General features: G+C 41.0%; 1 protein-coding gene across 4 annotated transcripts in view; it reads right to left on the reverse strand.

The window, feature by feature from the left end:
- Positions 1-18,951, reverse strand: part of shank3a (SH3 and multiple ankyrin repeat domains 3a) — a 248,689-nt gene that overhangs the window by 16,007 nt on the left and 213,731 nt on the right. For all 4 annotated transcript variants that reach the window (XR_012337351.1, XM_065283593.2, XM_065283592.2 and 1 more), the window contains exons 15-16: positions 3,177-3,301; positions 2,356-2,491 (exon numbers count right to left, since the gene is read on the reverse strand). Coding sequence is in view for 3 of the 4 variants with exons in the window: in XM_065283593.2 (XP_065139665.1) it covers positions 2,356-2,491; positions 3,177-3,301 (261 nt within the window). In the remaining variant the exon portion in view is untranslated. The remainder of the gene's footprint in view (positions 1-2,355; positions 2,492-3,176; positions 3,302-18,951) is intronic.

An 18,951-nucleotide genomic window follows, 5' to 3' on the forward strand; every position in this document is an offset into this window, starting at 1 on the left:
GCCAAGCGCAAGGAAGCGAGGCATCAAGTAAACAAGAGCTGAGTTACAGGAGATCAGAAGCATCTGTGGTCTCAATACCATCCGAGAAAACTCCTCACTCCTTCAACTAACAACCCTGCAGACCGATGTGGAGATGGAGCGAAGCAAGATACAAGGAGAGAAAAACCTAATGCAATACTTCAAACATGCATTGTAGTAACCATGGCAACTCTGGCAGGAGCAAGGCCTGGGTTTGTGCATTTCAACCGTGAGAATCTATGTGCGCGAGAAAGTGTGTACGCTTGTACTGTACGTGTGTGTTATTTTGTATGTGGGAGGATGTAGCCACAAAACTAACAACAGACACTCTCTATTATTACTTGATCAGTAATGTGTATGAGTGTGTGATAGTTTGCAAGCCCAGAGTTACATAACAACTCCACAACTTCGCAGGTGGCTGCGATTCTGTCAGCTAGGTCCTGGTAAAACATTAAGATCAACCAGTTTACATTTTATATGTATGCATTTGGCAGACGCTTTTATACAAAGCAACTTAGGCTGCATTTACTTTGCATGTTTGAAGTGTCTCATGTGGCACATATCGGATATGACCCATGAACGCAAAACACATAGATTCGGATATTCTCCGATCGGTTTCAGGACTTATTCATATGTGGAAATAAATCGTATATGAATCGGATGCATGCATTTGCGTCTGCAATGTAAGCGGACAGATCGGATGTTCCCATCTCAAGACGTGTCGTGCGTCACTGAAAATGCGACGCTGGAAAATGACGTCAGCTCAGGTGGACACCACCCGTGATCACCAGTGTTGGGGGTAAGCGGTGCTGTATTAGAAGTAACGTGCATTATGTAATAATATTACTTTTCTGAAGTAACAAGTAAAGTAACGCATTACACTGCAAAAAAATGTATTTTTACTTACTTAGTATTTTTGTCTTGTTTTCAGTTAAAATATCTAAAAATTCTTAAATTAAGATGCTTTTTCTTGACGAGCAAAACGACGAAGTGTAGTTTTTAGACCAAAAATATCAAATTTAAGTGATTTTGGGCATAAAACAAGCAACAAAAATCTGCCAATAGGTAAGCAAAAAAATCTTGAACGTTTTGCGTAAACACTTAATTTAAGAAAAATTATAGAAAAAGTGCTTACCCCATTGGCAGATTTTTTTTTTTTGTTTTATGCACAAATCCCTTAAATTTAATATTTTTAGTCTTAAAACTAGACTTATTTTCTTGCTCATCATGAATAAGCATCTTATTTTAAGAATTTTTTCATATTTTTACTGAAAACAAAACAAAAATACTAAGATTTTTTTTTTTGAAAATAATTTTTGCAGTGTATGTCTACCTTGAATTGTTTTGCCAAGTGTTAACTGTAAATACAGATATCGGATACAAGTCGCTTTTAGGCAACAAAACGGAATTGGGCATCAAGATTTGCAGTGTAAATTCAGCCTTACAGTGCATTCAATGTAATTTTTTAATCATGTGTGATCTTACTTACTATGTTGCTTCATAATATACTAAGGCAAATATAGGTCAACGAAGGGCTGTGACTGTAAGGGGTTTGCAGATAAAAATGAGAATAGTGTACATGGACACTGAATATGCTAGACAGATTTGTGTTTAATCTAATACGACCAACGGGGCTGAATCATTATATTTCCTTCTTGCAAATTATTACTTTTCCCTCCAGCATTCCTCTCACAGGTTCATTTCTGTTTCTCATGTTTGCGAGAGAGAGAGCGCTCTTACTGTCTGATCATCACATACAGTACACAGCATTAAAGATCAGTTCCCTAGCAACCTGTGCCTTTAAGAGCACTTGTGTCTGACATCCATAGCTCCGCCCACAATAAACAAAATGATCAGTCAGCATATTCACAGAAACACAGATGAAATCTACTGTACGATACTACATCACATTGTACATCACATCGTCACAGGTTTGGCCGTGACAACAACTTTTCTTTGGTTTTTAAAAATGCTTGGCATCACCCATCAGGACATTTTAAAGTCTGTGTAAAGTAATTTCAGAAAATTGTTTCTAAATGTAGGATTATTGGCAGGGTTTCCCAAAATGTGGTTTGTAAACCCCTGGTGGTTTGCGAGGGAATTGCAGAGGGTTCATGCAAAAAACAATCAATTACAATTAAAGGGGACATATCATGGAAATCTGACATCACATTGACCAAATTTAGCTGGTATGAAGTTTTTTTGCAAAAGGGTTATAAAAACAGATTATAACCATTATTTTTGTGATACACAGGTAGTAGGGATATTTTATGAACCTAAAAAAATAATAAACATCTGAGCAGAGATATGGTCAACTTTGCTTGGCCGAAAACTCACCCTTTTTTCTGACCGTTTCTTCAGACTCCGGCTTGCGTGTGACGGACACAACCTTCATCAGCAAACTGTTCCCGCCCTGTCGAATGAGTGACACCACCTGCTTGTGTCCCACCTTTACCACGTTTACACCATTCACCTATGATACACAAACAGACTCCCAAAACTGAATATTAACTCTTTCACCGCCATTGACGAGATATCTCGTCAATTAAGAGAAAACGCTTTCCCGCCAATGACAAGATTTTCTGTCTTTCCGCAATACCGCTATTATCTACACTTCCGCAACTTATACAACCCGGAAGTAGCGCCTCACGTGAAAGAGAAAGAACTCCGTGTATGTTTTAAAGATCGCTCTGCATCTGATCTCTATCAAAAGTCCTTCGCAAAAATTGAATTATCTCAGCTTTTTGCTCAAAATTGGGTGTTTTTGAAGAAACCTACCCATGTTTGAAAGGTGATTACAAGAGAACTAATGAAGGTAGGATGAAACGTTTTTTTTTTTTTTTTGAAAGCAGAGGGTCTGTTCTTTCATCTGATATATTGTTTGTTTGTATATTTAAAGAACATTTTCTGGAAAGCATTAAACTTTTTTGAAAATCATGAAAAATGCTGGCGCTGGCTGGCAACTTTTTTTTTTTAATGCTGCCGGGGAAAGAGTTAAAGGTCATGCAACTAAATCAAACCAAAAAACACACAAACAAACTCAATTATATTATGATTAAGCTAAACAATACAATGAAAAGGATATACTGAGAATGACAAAAGTGGACTGAAACCAACAAATATGTTATGGCAGAGCAAAACAGGGTTCAATCCTGTACCTCAATGAGGAAGTCACCAGTTCTTAGCCCCGCCCTCCAGGCCACACCCTCAACATCCACAGACTCCAGGTACTGCAGCGCAGGAAAGGCAGGTGTGGGTGTAAACTCCTCAATAGGTGTCTCCGCTACATGTACACAGAAAATCAAACATAATACATATTTATATGGTTGCTTTCCGAGAGGAATGACAAGATGAGGTATTAAACAAACATTCTAGTTAATAAGTGAAAAGAAATCAAACATAATTTGAAAGCCTCAGATGTCTTTGCGGACTTTGTATATATTGGAGAGTTTGAACTGTTTTTTTAAAGTCCAAATCTCAATTTTATTGTTCATGTTAATTAGTGGTCCCTCCAGCACAGAATGCATGGTCAAAAACGGTCCTAAATCATCGCTGGGGCAGTACTCTTTGAAAAGGGTCATTATATGTACCATTGAGGTACAGATATTCATATATTTGGTATTAATATTTACCTCCGAGGTACTAAGATGCACTCTGTTGTACCAATATGTACATCTGAAGTACTAATATGAACTCTTTAGGTACAAAAGTGTACTTTTCTCTTTTTTAGTTTATATTTAGGGAATTGTGGGATTGATGGCAGCATGAACGCATAACACACCCAAAAGCTATATGAGAATGGCAGAAATGTAAAGCAATTACTTAAAAAGGTTGAAAGTAGGATGCACACTTAAGCTTAAATACTAAAAATGTTTTGATTGGCTATTGTGATGCATTGTGATTTCTCAAATGGGGCTACACGTACCCCTAGGGATACTTGGGGGTACTGTAGGGGGTACGTGAGAGAAACTGAAAACTGACATAGAAATAAATCATGAAAATCAATATAAATCATGATAATAGTATTTTTATATATGAAATTAGGACTACACAAAGATGCATTAAAAGGGTCTGGGTGCAAAATAATGTAAGTTAGGATAGGTTGTGATGAAATAGACATGTGGCTTTTTAAAAGAGGACAAGCTTCTGCAACAGAAGACAAACATACAAAAAAAATAAAATACTGCTAGTTTCGTGATGAATACATTTTCTTCACATAACCCTCCCATAGCACTGTGGAGTTTTTCAGAAGAAAATTTCATGAATTTACATCATGCCAAAAAAACATGAAAAAAGCCACAAGTGCATCAACAAAAACACTCGAAGCATTGTATGATGTGTCTTTACTTTGGGCTAAAAAGCCATTTAAGCCTGGTTGAGGAATTGATAATAAGAGACCATGCTGAATAAAACAGAAGCAAACTAAATCAAAACTGTGTGTTTTTAAAAATCACAATGAACTTTAACTGAACTGAAAACACTGATTTACCTCTTACAGTTATACCTAAGGAGATTTACATAGTTGTGTAAAGTTATATAAATGTTTATAAACAATAAACCTGCTCTGGGGCATCATATTTCACAGCATTTTAAAGCTAAATGTTGTTGTCTGGTCAAGGGGTACTCGGCTTGAGAAAATCATAAAAAGGGGTAAAAAAGTTTGAGAACCACTGCACTAGCGCTCATGTTATACAACATACACTGATACTACTTATACTCAGAATTAATATTATCTATAAATTTAAATTTAAATTAAAAACTATTTAAAACAAGCAGCAATGGCGGGCCCTCGCACGTTTTTTTACCGCTACACGATGCGTCCGAGAAAACGATGCACGGTGGGAAAGGGCATCTAGTGGGTAAATATCAGTGGACTATTTAATGTTGTTACTGAGCTATTTGGGGACTGTAGCTAAAAGAAACCCCACATTTTAGACAAGCGGGGGCACTAGTGAGCCACTTAAGAGACACGCCTTTATCTGACCTTTCAGTGCACACTTAACAGCCGACAAATCTGATGTGTGTGCCAAATTTGAAGTCAATCTAAGCACACCAAGAGCCTTTAATATGCCTGAAATAAAAGAAAACTTTGACGCGTTGCCATGGGAACAGCGTTTGAGATATCAAAAATCCCTTCGCAATTTATCATCTACTATGCCTCAGCATCATGTTGACCACTTTGGTGTCAATCGCATGAATATATTAGAAGGAGTATTTAAAGGAACATCGGCGTCAACTGAAAGGCTTAATATGCCTTTAAAATGAAAGTAAACTTTGACACGTTGCCATGGGAACAGCGTTTGAGATATCAAAAATCCCTTCACAATTTATCATCTACTATGCCTCAGCATCATGTTGACCACTTTTGGTGTCAATCGCATGAATATATTAGAAGGAGTATTTAAAGGAACATCGGCGTCAACTGAAAGGCTTAAATGTGCCTTTAAAATGAAAGTAAACTTTGACGCGTTGCCATGGGAACAGCGTTTGAGATATCAAAAATCCCTTCGCAATTTATCATCTACAATGTCTCTGCATCATGGTGACCACTTTTGGTGTCAATTGCATGATCATTCTAGAAGGAGTATTTAAAGGAACATCGGCGTCAACTGAAAGGCTTAAATGTGCCTTTAAAATGAAAGTAAACTTTGACGCGTTGCCATGGGAACAGCGTTTGAGATATCAAAAATCCCTTCGCAATTTATCATCTACAATGTCTCGGCATCATGTTGACCACTTTTGGTGTCAATCGCATGAATATCCTAGAAGGAGTATTTAAAGGAACATCGGCGTCAACTGAAAGGCTTAAAAATGCCTTTAAAATGAAAGTAAAGTTTGACGCGTTGCCATGGGAACAGCGTTTGAGATATCAAAAATCCCTTCGCAATTTATCATCTACAATGTCTCGGCATCATGTTGACCACTTTTGGTGTCAATCGCATGAATATCCTAGAAGGAGTATTTAAAGGAACATCGGCGTCAACTGAAAGGCTTAAAAATGCCTTTAAAATGAAAGTAAAGTTTGACGCGTTGCCATGGGAACAGCGTTTGAGATATCAAAAATCCCTTCGCAATTTATCATCTACAATCTCTCGGCTTCATGTTCACCACTTTTGGTGTCAATTGCATGATTTTTCTAGAAGGAGTATTTAAAAGAACATAACATGGAACTGTCAAAAAAAATCCAACTTTGTGACTGACACACTTACTGGCGCCTGGTGGTGGCGCTATATCCGGGAGTCACAATAGGCACATCGATGCGATCGGAATCTTCAGACGATCAAACACCCCGCTTGGCATCACAATAAGATATTTTTTGCCTTAGAAATTAGACACTTCCTGTTTCTCTAAATTCGCCATAAATTCGTCGCCTCGCCATGGCAAAACCGTTCGAGATATCAAAAATCCCTTCGCAATTTAGCAAGTACAATGTCTCGACATCATGATCACCACGTTTGGTGTCAATCCCATGAATCCACTAGGAGGAGTATTTAAAAGTTCAACGAATGCATTTTTTAAACAATCCAAAATAGCCGACTTCCTGTTGGGCGGAGCTTAAATGTTAGAGGGCGAAAGTTGTTCGGGTCGATGAGATCTATATGCGTACCAACTCTCGTACATGTGCGTACATTTTTGCCCGATCTGTGCATCAATGTTTTTTTTTGCATTACAGGGGGCGCTATAGAGCCCCCGTGCCACGCCCGTGTTCCAGCCTTTGGATTTCTGCGATGACGGACGACTCTGACGTCTGTGCCAATTTTCAAGAGTTTTCGAGTATGTTAAGGCACCCAAAAAGTCCAAAAGTGTTAAAAAAAAAAAAAAAAAAAAAAAAAATAATAATAAAAATATAGCTGCAAGCAGCAATGGCGGGCCCTCGCACGTTTTTTTACCGCTACACGGTGCGTCCGAGAAAACGATGCACGGTGGGCAAGGGCATCGAGTGGGTAAATATCAGTGTGCCATTTAATGTTGTTACTGAGACATTTGGGGACTGTAGGTAAAAGAAACCCCACACTTTAGACAAACGGGGGCGCTAGTGAGCCACTTAAGAGACACGCCTATGTGTGACCTGTTTGTGCACACTTAACAGCCGACAACTCTGATGTGAGTGCCAACTTTTAGGTTAATCTAAGCACGCCAAGAGTCCTAAATATGCCTGAAATAAATGTACGTTTGGGGCGTTGCCATGGGAACAGCGTTCGAGATATCAAAAATCCCTTCGCAATTTATCATCTACTATGTCTCGGCATCATGTTGACCACTTCTGGTGTCAATCTCATGAATATTCTAGAAGGAGTATTTAAAAGAACATCGGCGTCAACTTAAAGGCTTAAATAAGCCTTTAAAATGAAAGTAAAGTTTGACGCGTTGCCATGGGAACAGCGTTCGAGATATCAAAAATCCCTTCGCAATTTATCATCTACAATGTCTTGGCATCATGTTGACCACTTCTGGTGTCAATCTCATGAAAATCCTAGAAGGAGTATTTAAAAGTTTCCTGCATGCAACAGAAAGGCTTAAATATGCCTTTAAAATGAAAGTAAAGTTTGACGCGTTGCCATGGGAACAGCGTTTGAGATATCAAAAATCCCTTCGCAATTTATCATCTACAATGTCTCGGCATCATGTTGACCACTTCTGGTGTCAATCTCATGAAAATCCTAGAAGGAGTATTTAAAAGAACATTGCATGGAACTGTCAAAAAAATCCAGCTTTGTGACTAACACACTTCCTGGCGCCTGGTGGTGGCGCTATACCCGGGAGTCACAATAGGCACATCGATGCGATCAGAATCTTCAGACGAACAAACACCCCGCATGGCATCACAATAAGACATTTTTTGCCCTAGATATTAGACACTTCCATGTTTCTCTGATTTCGCCACAACTTTGTCGCCTCGCCATGGCAGAACCGTTCGAGATATCAAAAATCCCTTCGCAATTTAGCAAGTCCAATGTCTCGACATCATGTTCACCACGTTTGGTGTCAATCGCATGAATCCCCTGGGAGCAGTATATAAAAGTTCAACGCATGCATTTTTTAAACAATCCAAAATAGCCGACTTCCTGTTGGGCGGAGCTTAAATGTTAGAGGGCGAAAGTTGTTCGGGTCGATGAGGTCTATAAGCGTACCAAGTCTCGTACATGTGCGTACATTTTTGCCCGATCTGTGCATCAATGTTTTTTTTTGCATTACAGGGGGCGCTACAGAGCCCCTGTGCCACGCCCGTGTTCCAGCCTTTGGATTTCTGCGATGACGGACGACTCTGACGTCTGTGCCAATTTTCAAGAGTTTTCGAGTATGTTAAGGCCCCCAAAAAGTCCAAAAGTGTTAAAAAAAAAAAAAAAAAAAAAAAAAAAAAAAATAATAATAATAAAAAATATAGCTGCAAGCAGCAATGGCGGGCCCTCGCACGTTTTTTTACCGCTACACGGTGCGTCCGAGAAAACGATGCACGGTGGGCAAGGGCATAAAGTGGGTAAATATCAGTGGGCTATTTAATGTTGTTACTGAGCCATTTGGGGACTGTAGCTAAAAGAAACCCCACATTTTAGACAAACAGGGGCGCTAGTGAGCCACTTAAGAGACACGCCTATATCTGACCTTTTTGTGCACACTTAACAGCTGACAACTCTGATGTGTGTGCCAACTTTAAGGTTAATCTACTCACGCCAAGAGCCTTAAATATGCCTGAAATAAAAGGAAAGTTTGTGGCGTTGCCATGGGAACAACGTTCGTGATATCAAAAATCCCTTCGCATTTTATCATCTACAATGTCTCAGCATCATGTTGACCACTTCTGGTGTTAATCGCATGAATATCCTAGAAGGAGTATTTAAAGGGACATCGGCGTCAACTGAAAGGCTTAAATATGCCTTTAAAATGAAAGTAAAGTTTGACAGGTTGCCATGGGAACAGCGTTCGAGATATCAAAAATCCCTTCGCAATTTATCATCTACAATGTCTCGGCATCATGTTGACTACTTCTTGGGTCAAACGCATGAAAATCCTAGAAGGAGTATTTAAAAGAACATCGCATGGAACTGTCAAAAAAATCCAGCTTTGTGACTGACACACTTCCTGGCGCCTGGTGGTGGCGCTATACCCGGGAGTCACAATAGGCACATCGATGCGATCGGAATCTATAGGCGAACAAACACCCCGCTTGGCATCGCAATAAGAAATTTTTTGCCTTAGATATTAGACACTTCCTGTTTCTCTGATTTCGCCATAAATTTGTCGCCTTGCCATGGCAGAACCGTTCGAGATATCAAAAATCCCTTCGCAATTTAGCAAGTCCAATGTCTCGACATCATGTTCACCACGTTTGGTGTCAATCCCATGAATCCACTAGGAGGAGTATTTAAAAGTTCAACAAATGCATTTTTTAAACAATCCAAAATAGCGGACTTCCTGTTGGGCGGAGCTAAAATGTTTGACTGCGAAAGTTGTTTGGGTCGATGAGATCTATATGCATACCAACTCTCGTACATGTGCGTACATGTTTTCTCGATCTGTGCCCCAATGTTTGTGTTTGCATTACAGGGGGCGCTACAGAACTCCCTTGCCACGCCCATATTCCAGCCTTTGCATGAGCCTAGTGGCACGTGACTTTGACATCTGTGCCAAATTTCCGTTGTTTTCGAGCATGTTAAGGCACCCAAAGTGCACGCCAAGAGCTTAAATATGCCTGAAAATGAAAGTAAAGTTTGACGTGTTGCCATGGGAACAGCGTTCGAGATATCAAAAATCCCTTCGCAATTTATCATCTACAATGTCTCAGCATCGTGTTGACCGCTTTTGGTGTCAATCGCATGAAAATCCTAGGAGGAGTATTTAAAAGTTCACCATATGCAACTGTCAAGAAATCCACCTTTTGTGACTGCCACACTTCCTGGTGCCTGTTGGTGGCGCTATACCCGAGACTCAAAATAGGCACATCGATGCGATCGGAATCCTTGGCCGAACATACACACTGCGTTTCATCCCAATAAGACATTTTTTGCTTTAGATATTAGACACTTCCTGTTTCATTGAATTCGCCATAAATTTGTCGCCTCGTCATGGCAACACCGTTTGAGATATCAAAAATCCCTTCGCAATTTAGCAAGTCCAATGTCTCAGCATCATGTTCACCACGTTTGGTGTCAATCGTATGAATTCCCTAGGAGAAGTATTTAAAAGTTCATGACTGACACACTTCCTGGCGCCTGGTGGTGGCGCTATACCCGGGAGTCACAATAGGCACATCGATGCGATCGGAATCTTCAGACGAACAAACACCCCGCATGGCATCACAATAAGACATTTTTTACCTTAGATATTAAACACTTCCTGTTTCTCTGATTTCGCCACAACTTTGTCGCCTCGCCATGGCAGAACCGTTCGAGATATCAAAAATCCCTTCGCAATTTAGCAAGTACAATGTCTCGACATCATGATCACCACATTTGGTGTCATTCGCACGAATCCCCTAGGAGGAGTATTTAAAAGTTCAACGCATGCATTTTTTAAACAGTCCAAAATAGCCGACTTCCTGTTGGGCGGAGCTTAAATGTTAGAGGGCGAAAGTTGTTCGGGTCGATGAGATCTATAAGCGTACCAAGTCTCGTACATGTGCGTACATTTTTGCCCGATCTGTGCATCAATGTTTTTTTTTGCATTACAGGGGGCGCTACAGAGCCCCTGTGCCACGCCCGTGTTCCAGCCTTTGGATTTCTGCGATGACGGACGACTCTGACGTCTGTGCCAATTTTCAAGAGTTTTCGAGTATGTTAAGGCCCCCAAAAAGTCCAAAAGTGTTAAAAAAAAAAAAAAAAAAAAAAAAAAAAAAAAAAAAAAAAAAAATAATAAATTCTAACAAAACCAATAGGGCTTCGCACCATTCGGTGCAGGCCATTCTGGCCTGCTCCTCGGTGCTCGAGCCCTAATAATAAATCCGAGCAAAAACAATAGGGCTTCGCACCTACGGTGCAGGCCATTCTGGCCTGCTCCTCGGTGCTCGAGCCCTAAAAATATAGCTGCAAGCAGCAATGGCGGGCCCTCGCACGTTTTTTTTACCGCTACACGGTGCGTCCGAGAAAACGATGCATGGTGGGCAAGGGCATAAAGTGGGTAAATATCAGTGGGCTATTTAATGTTGTTACTGAGCCATTTGGGGACTGTAGCTAAAAGAAACCCCATATTTTAGACAAACGGGGGCACTAGTGAGCCACTTAAGAGACACTCCTATGTCTGACATTTTTGTGCACACTTAACAGCCGACAACACTGATGTGTGTGTCAACTTTAAGGTTAATCTAAGCACGTCAAGAGCCTTAAATATGCCTTTAAAATGAAAGTAAAGTTTGAGCGTTGCCATGGGAACAGCGTTTGAGATATCAAAAATCCCTTCACAATTCATCATCTACAATGTCTCAGCATTATGTTGACCACTTCTGGAGTCAATCACATTATTTCCTCAGGAGGAGTATTTAAAAGTTTACCACACGCAGATGTAAGGTTTAAATATGCCTAAAAAATGAAAGTAAAGTTTGACAGGTTGCCATGGGAACAGCGTTTGAGATATCAAAAATCCCTTCGCAATTTATCACCTACAATGTCTTGGCATCATGTTGACCAATTCTCGTGTCAATCGCATGAAAATCCTAGGAGGAGTATTTAAAAGAACATCGCATGGAACTGTCAAAAAAATCCAGCTTTGTGACTGACACAGTTCCTGGCGCCTGGTGGTGGCGCTATACCCGGGAGTCACAATAGGCACATCGATGCGATCGGAATCTTCAGGCGAACAAACACCCCGCTTGGCATCGCAATAAGAAATTTTTTGCCTTAGATATTAGACACTTCCTGTTTCTCTGATTTCGCCATAAATTTGTCGCCTCGCCATGGCAGAACCGTTCGAGATATCAAAGATCCCTTCGCAATTTAGCAAGTCCAATGTCTCGACATCATGTTCACCACGTTTGGTGTCAATCCCATGAATCCACTAGGAGGAGTATTTAAAAGTTCAACGCATTCATTTTTTAAACAATCCAAAATAGCCGACTTCCTGTTGGGCGGAGCTTAAATCTTAGAGTGCGAAAGTTGTTCGGGTCAATGAGATCTATATGCGTACCAACTCCCGTACATGTGCGTACATTTTTGCCCGATCTGTGCATCAATGTTATTTTTTTGCATTACAGGGGGCGCTACAGAGCTCCCTTGCCACGCCCATATTCCAGCCTTTGCATGAGCCTAGTGGCACGTGACTTTGACATCTGTGCCCAATTTCCGTTGTTTTCGAGCATGTTAAGGCACCCAAAGTGCACGCCAAGAGCTTAAATATGCCTGAAAATGAAAGTAAAGTTTGACGTGTTGCCATGGGAACAGCGTTCGAGATATCAAAAATCCCTTCGCAATTTGTCATCTACAATGTCTCAGCATCGTGTTGACCGCTTTTGGTGTCAATCGCATGAAAATCCTAGGAGGAGTATTTAAAAGTTCACCATATGCAACTGTCAAGAAATCCACCTTTTGTGACTGCCACACTTCCTGGTACCTGTTGGTGGCGCTATACCCGAGACTCAAAATAGGCACATCGATGCGATCGGAATCCTTGGACGAACATACACACTGCGTTTCATCCCAATAAGACATTTTTTGCTTTAGATATTAGACACTTCCTGTTTCATTGAATTCGCCATAAATTTGTCGCCTCGTCATGGCAACACCGTTTGAGATATCAAAAATCCCTTCGCAATTTAGCAAGTCCAATGTCTCAGCATCATGTTCACCACGTTTGGTGTCAATCGTATGAATTCCCTAGGAGAAGTATTTAAAAGTTCATGACTGACACACTTCCTGGCGCCTGGTGGTGGCGCTATACCCGGGAGTCACAATAGTCACATCGATGCGATCGGAATCTTCAGACGAACAAACCCCCCGCATGGCATCACAATAAGACATTTTTTACCTTAGATATTAAACACTTCCTGTTTCTCTGATTTCACCACAACTTTGTCGCCTCGCCATGGCAGAACCGTTCGAGATATCAAAAATCCCTTCGCAATTTAGCAAGTACAATGTCTCGACATCATGATCACCACATTTGGTGTCATTCGCACGAATCCCCTAGGAGGAGTATTTAAAAGTTCAATGCATGCATTTTTTAAACAGTCCAAAATAGCCGACTTCCTGTTGGGCGGAGCTTAAATGTTAGAGGGCGAAAGTTGTTCGGGTCGATGAGATCTATAAGCGTACCAATTCTCGTACATGTGCGTACATTTTTGCCCGATCTGTGCATCAATGTTTTTTTTTGCATTACAGGGGGCGCTACAGAGCCCCCGTGCCACGCCCGTGTTCCAGCCTTTGGATTTCTGCGATGACGGACGACTCTGACGTCTGTGCCAAATTTCAAGAGTTTTCGAGTATGTTAAGGCCCCCAAAAAGTCCAAAAGTGTTAAAAAAAAAAATAATAAAAAAAAAATTTAAAAAAAAATATAGCTGCAAGCAGCAATGGCGGGCCCTCGCACGTTTTTTTACCGCTACACGGTGCGTCCGAGAAATTGATTCACGGTGGGCAAGGGCATCAAGTGGGTAAATATCAGTGGGCTATTTAATGTTGTTACTGAGCCATTTGGGGACTGTAGGTAGAAGAAACCCCACATTTTAGACAAACGGGGGCGCTAGTGAGCCACTTAAGAGACACGCCTATATCTGACCTGTTTGTGCACACTTAACAGCTGACAACTCTGATGTGTTTGCCGACTTTTAGGTTAATCTAAGCAGGCCAAGAGCCCTAAATATGCCTGAAATAAATGTAAAGTTTGGGGCATTGCCATGGGAACAGCTTTCGAGATATCAAAAATCCCTTCGCAATTTATCATCTACAATGTCTCGGCATCATGTTGACCACTTTTGGTGTCAATCTCATGAATATCCTAGAAGGAGTATTTAAGAGAACATCGGCGTCAACTGAAAGGCTTAAATATGCCTTTAAAATGAAAGTAAAATCTGACGCGTTGCCATGGGAACAGCGTTTGAGATATCAAAAATCCCTTCGCAATTTATCATCTACAATGTCTCAGCATCATGTTGACAACTTCTGGTGTGAATCACATTATTTCCTCAGGAGGAGTATTTAAAAGTTTACTGCATGCAGATGTAAGGTTTAAATATGCCTTTAAAATGAAAGTAAAGTTTGACAGGTTGCCATGGGAACAGCGTTCGAGATATCAAAAATCCCTTCGCAATTTATCATCTACAATGTCTCAGCATCATGTTGACAACTTCTGGTGTGAATCGCATTATTTCCCTAGAAGGAGTATTTAAAAGAACATTGCATGCGACTGTCAGGCTAAAATAAGCCTTTAAAATGAAAGTAAAAAGTTTGACGCGTTGCCATGGGAACAGCGTTTGACATATCAAAAATCCCTTCGCAATTTATCATCTACAATGTCTCGGCATCATGTAGACCACTTCTGGAGTCAATCGCATGAATATTCTAGAAGGAGTATTTAAAAGAACATTGGCGTCAACTAAAAGGCTTAAATATGCCTTTAAAATGAAAGTTAAGTTTGACGCGTTGCCATCGGAACAGCGTTTGAGATATCAAAAATCCCTTCGCAATTTATCATCTACAATCTCTCGGCTTCATGTTGACCACTTTTGGTGTCAATTGCATGATTTTTCTAGAAGGAGTATTTAAAAGAACATAGCATGGAACTGTCAAAAAAAATCCAGTTTTGTGACTGACGCACTTCCTGGCGCCTGGTGGTGGCGCTATACCCGGGAGTCACAATAGGCACATCGATGCGATCGGAATCTTCAGACGAACAAACACACCGCGTGTCATCACAATAAGAATTTTTTTGCCTTTGATATTAGACACTTCCTGTTTCTCTGATGTCGCCATAAATTTGTCGCCTCGCCATGGCAACACCGTTCGAGATATCAAAAATCCCTTCGCAATTTAGGAAGTCCAATGTCTCGACATCATGTTCACCACGTTTGGTGTCAATCGCATGCATCCTCTAGGAGGAGTATTTAAAAGTTCAACGCATGCATTTTTTAAACAATCCAAAATAGCCGACTTCCTGTTGGGCGGAGCTTAAATGTTAGAGGGCGAAAGTTGTTCGGGTCGATGAGATCTATATGCGTACCAACTCTCGTACATGTGCGTACATTTTTGCCCGATCTGTGCATCAATGTTTTTTTTTGCATTACAGGGGGCGCTATAGAGCCCCCGTGCCACGCCCATGTTCCAGCCTTTGGATTTCTGCGATGACGGACGACTCTGACGTCTGTGCCAATTTTCAAGAGTTTTCGAGTATGTTAAGGCCCCCAAAAAGTCCAAAAGTGTTAAAAAAAAAAAAAAAAAAAAAAAAAAAAAAAAAATAATAAATTCTAACAAAACCAATAGGGCTTCGCACCATTCGGTGCAGGCCATTCTGGCCTGCTCCTCGGTGCTCGAGCCCTAATAATAAATCCGAGCAAAAACAATAGGGCTTCGCACCTACGGTGCAGGCCATTCTGGCCTGCTCCTCGGTGCTCGAGCCCTAAAAATATAGCTGCAAGCAGCAATGGCGGGCCCTCGCACGTTTTTTTTACCGCTACACGGTGCGTCCGAGAAAACGATGCATGGTGGGCAAGGGCATAAAGTGGGTAAATATCAGTGGGCTATTTAATGTTGTTACTGAGCCATTTGGGGACTGTAGCTAAAAGAAACCCCATATTTTAGACAAACGGGGGCACTAGTGAGCCACTTAAGAGACACTCCTATGTCTGACATTTTTGTGCACACTTAACAGCCGACAACACTGATGTGTGTGTCAACTTTAAGGTTAATCTAAGCACGTCAAGAGCCTTAAATATGCCTTTAAAATGAAAGTAAAGTTTGAGCGTTGCCATGGGAACAGCGTTTGAGATATCAAAAATCCCTTCACAATTCATCATCTACAATGTCTCAGCATTATGTTGACCACTTCTGGAGTCAATCACATTATTTCCTCAGGAGGAGTATTTAAAAGTTTACCACACGCAGATGTAAGGTTTAAATATGCCTAAAAAATGAAAGTAAAGTTTGACAGGTTGCCATGGGAACAGCGTTTGAGATATCAAAAATCCCTTCGCAATTTATCACCTACAATGTCTTGGCATCATGTTGACCAATTCTCGTGTCAATCGCATGAAAATCCTAGGAGGAGTATTTAAAAGAACATCGCATGGAACTGTCAAAAAAATCCAGCTTTGTGACTGACACAGTTCCTGGCGCCTGGTGGTGGCGCTATACCCGGGAGTCACAATAGGCACATCGATGCGATCGGAATCTTCAGGCGAACAAACACCCCGCTTGGCATCGCAATAAGAAATTTTTTGCCTTAGATATTAGACACTTCCTGTTTCTCTGATTTCGCCATAAATTTGTCGCCTCGCCATGGCAGAACCGTTCGAGATATCAAAGATCCCTTCGCAATTTAGCAAGTCCAATGTCTCGACATCATGTTCACCACGTTTGGTGTCAATCCCATGAATCCACTAGGAGGAGTATTTAAAAGTTCAACGCATTCATTTTTTAAACAATCCAAAATAGCCGACTTCCTGTTGGGCGGAGCTTAAATCTTAGAGTGCGAAAGTTGTTCGGGTCAATGAGATCTATATGCGTACCAACTCCCGTACATGTGCGTACATTTTTGCCCGATCTGTGCATCAATGTTATTTTTTTGCATTACAGGGGGCGCTACAGAGCTCCCTTGCCACGCCCATATTCCAGCCTTTGCATGAGCCTAGTGGCACGTGACTTTGACATCTGTGCCCAATTTCCGTTGTTTTCGAGCATGTTAAGGCACCCAAAGTGCACGCCAAGAGCTTAAATATGCCTGAAAATGAAAGTAAAGTTTGACGTGTTGCCATGGGAACAGCGTTCGAGATATCAAAAATCCCTTCGCAATTTATCATCTACAATGTCTCAGCATCGTGTTGACCGCTTTTGGTGTCAATCGCATGAAAATCCTAGGAGGAGTATTTAAAAGTTCACCATATGCAACTGTCAAGAAATCCACCTTTTGTGACTGCCACACTTCCTGGTGCCTGTTGGTGGCGCTATACCCGAGACTCAAAATAGGCACATCGATGCGATCGGAATCCTTGGACGAACATACACACTGCGTTTCATCCCAATAAGACATTTTTTGCTTTAGATATTAGACACTTCCTGTTTCATTGAATTCGCCATAAATTTGTCGCCTCGTCATGGCAACACCGTTTGAGATATCAAAAATCCCTTCGCAATTTAGCAAGTCCAATGTCTCAGCATCATGTTCACCACGTTTGGTGTCAATCGTATGAATTCCCTAGGAGAAGTATTTAAAAGTTCATGACTGACACACTTCCTGGCGCCTGGTGGTGGCGCTATACCCGGGAGTCACAATAGTCACATCGATGCGATCGGAATCTTCAGACGAACAAACCCCCCGCATGGCATCACAATAAGACATTTTTTACCTTAGATATTAAACACTTCCTGTTTCTCTGATTTCACCACAACTTTGTCGCCTCGCCATGGCAGAACCGTTCGAGATATCAAAAATCCCTTCGCAATTTAGCAAGTACAATGTCTCGACATCATGATCACCACATTTGGTGTCATTCGCACGAATCCCCTAGGAGGAGTATTTAAAAGTTCAATGCATGCATTTTTTAAACAGTCCAAAATAGCCGACTTCCTGTTGGGCGGAGCTTAAATGTTAGAGGGCGAAAGTTGTTCGGGTCGATGAGATCTATAAGCGTACCAATTCTCGTACATGTGCGTACATTTTTGCCCGATCTGTGCATCAATGTTTTTTTTTGCATTACAGGGGGCGCTACAGAGCCCCCGTGCCACGCCCGTGTTCCAGCCTTTGGATTTCTGCGATGACGGACGACTCTGACGTCTGTGCCAAATTTCAAGAGTTTTCGAGTATGTTAAGGCCCCCAAAAAGTCCAAAAGTGTTAAAAAAAAAAATAATAAAAAAAAAAATTAAAAAAAAATATAGCTGCAAGCAGCAATGGCGGGCCCTCGCACGTTTTTTTACCGCTACACGGTGCGTCCGAGAAATTGATTCACGGTGGGCAAGGGCATCAAGTGGGTAAATATCAGTGGGCTATTTAATGTTGTTACTGAGCCATTTGGGGACTGTAGGTAGAAGAAACCCCACATTTTAGACAAACGGGGGCGCTAGTGAGCCACTTAAGAGACACGCCTATATCTGACCTGTTTGTGCACACTTAACAGCTGACAACTCTGATGTGTTTGCCGACTTTTAGGTTAATCTAAGCAGGCCAAGAGCCCTAAATATGCCTGAAATAAATGTAAAGTTTGGGGCATTGCCATGGGAACAGCTTTCGAGATATCAAAAATCCCTTCGCAATTTATCATCTACAATGTCTCGGCATCATGTTGACCACTTTTGGTGTCAATCTCATGAATATCCTAGAAGGAGTATTTAAAAGAACATCGGCGTCAACTGAAAGGCTTAAATATGCCTTTAAAATGAAAGTAAAATCTGACGCGTTGCCATGGGAACAGCGTTTGAGATATCAAAAATCCCTTCGCAATTTATCATCTACAATGTCTCAGCATCATGTTGACAACTTCTGGTGTGAATCACATTATTTCCTCAGGAGGAGTATTTAAAAGTTTACTGCATGCAGATGTAAGGTTTAAATATGCCTTTAAAATGAAAGTAAAGTTTGACAGGTTGCCATGGGAACAGCGTTCGAGATATCAAAAATCCCTTCGCAATTTATCATCTACAATGTCTCAGCATCATGTTGACAACTTCTGGTGTGAATCGCATTATTTCCCTAGAAGGAGTATTTAAAAGAACATTGCATGCGACTGTCAGGCTAAAATAAGCCTTTAAAATGAAAGTAAAAAGTTTGACGCGTTGCCATGGGAACAGCGTTTGACATA

The sequence above is a fragment of the Paramisgurnus dabryanus genome, chromosome 9 (assembly GCF_030506205.2).
Source record: "Paramisgurnus dabryanus chromosome 9, PD_genome_1.1, whole genome shotgun sequence".
Taxonomy (NCBI): Eukaryota; Metazoa; Chordata; class Actinopteri; order Cypriniformes; family Cobitidae; genus Paramisgurnus; species Paramisgurnus dabryanus.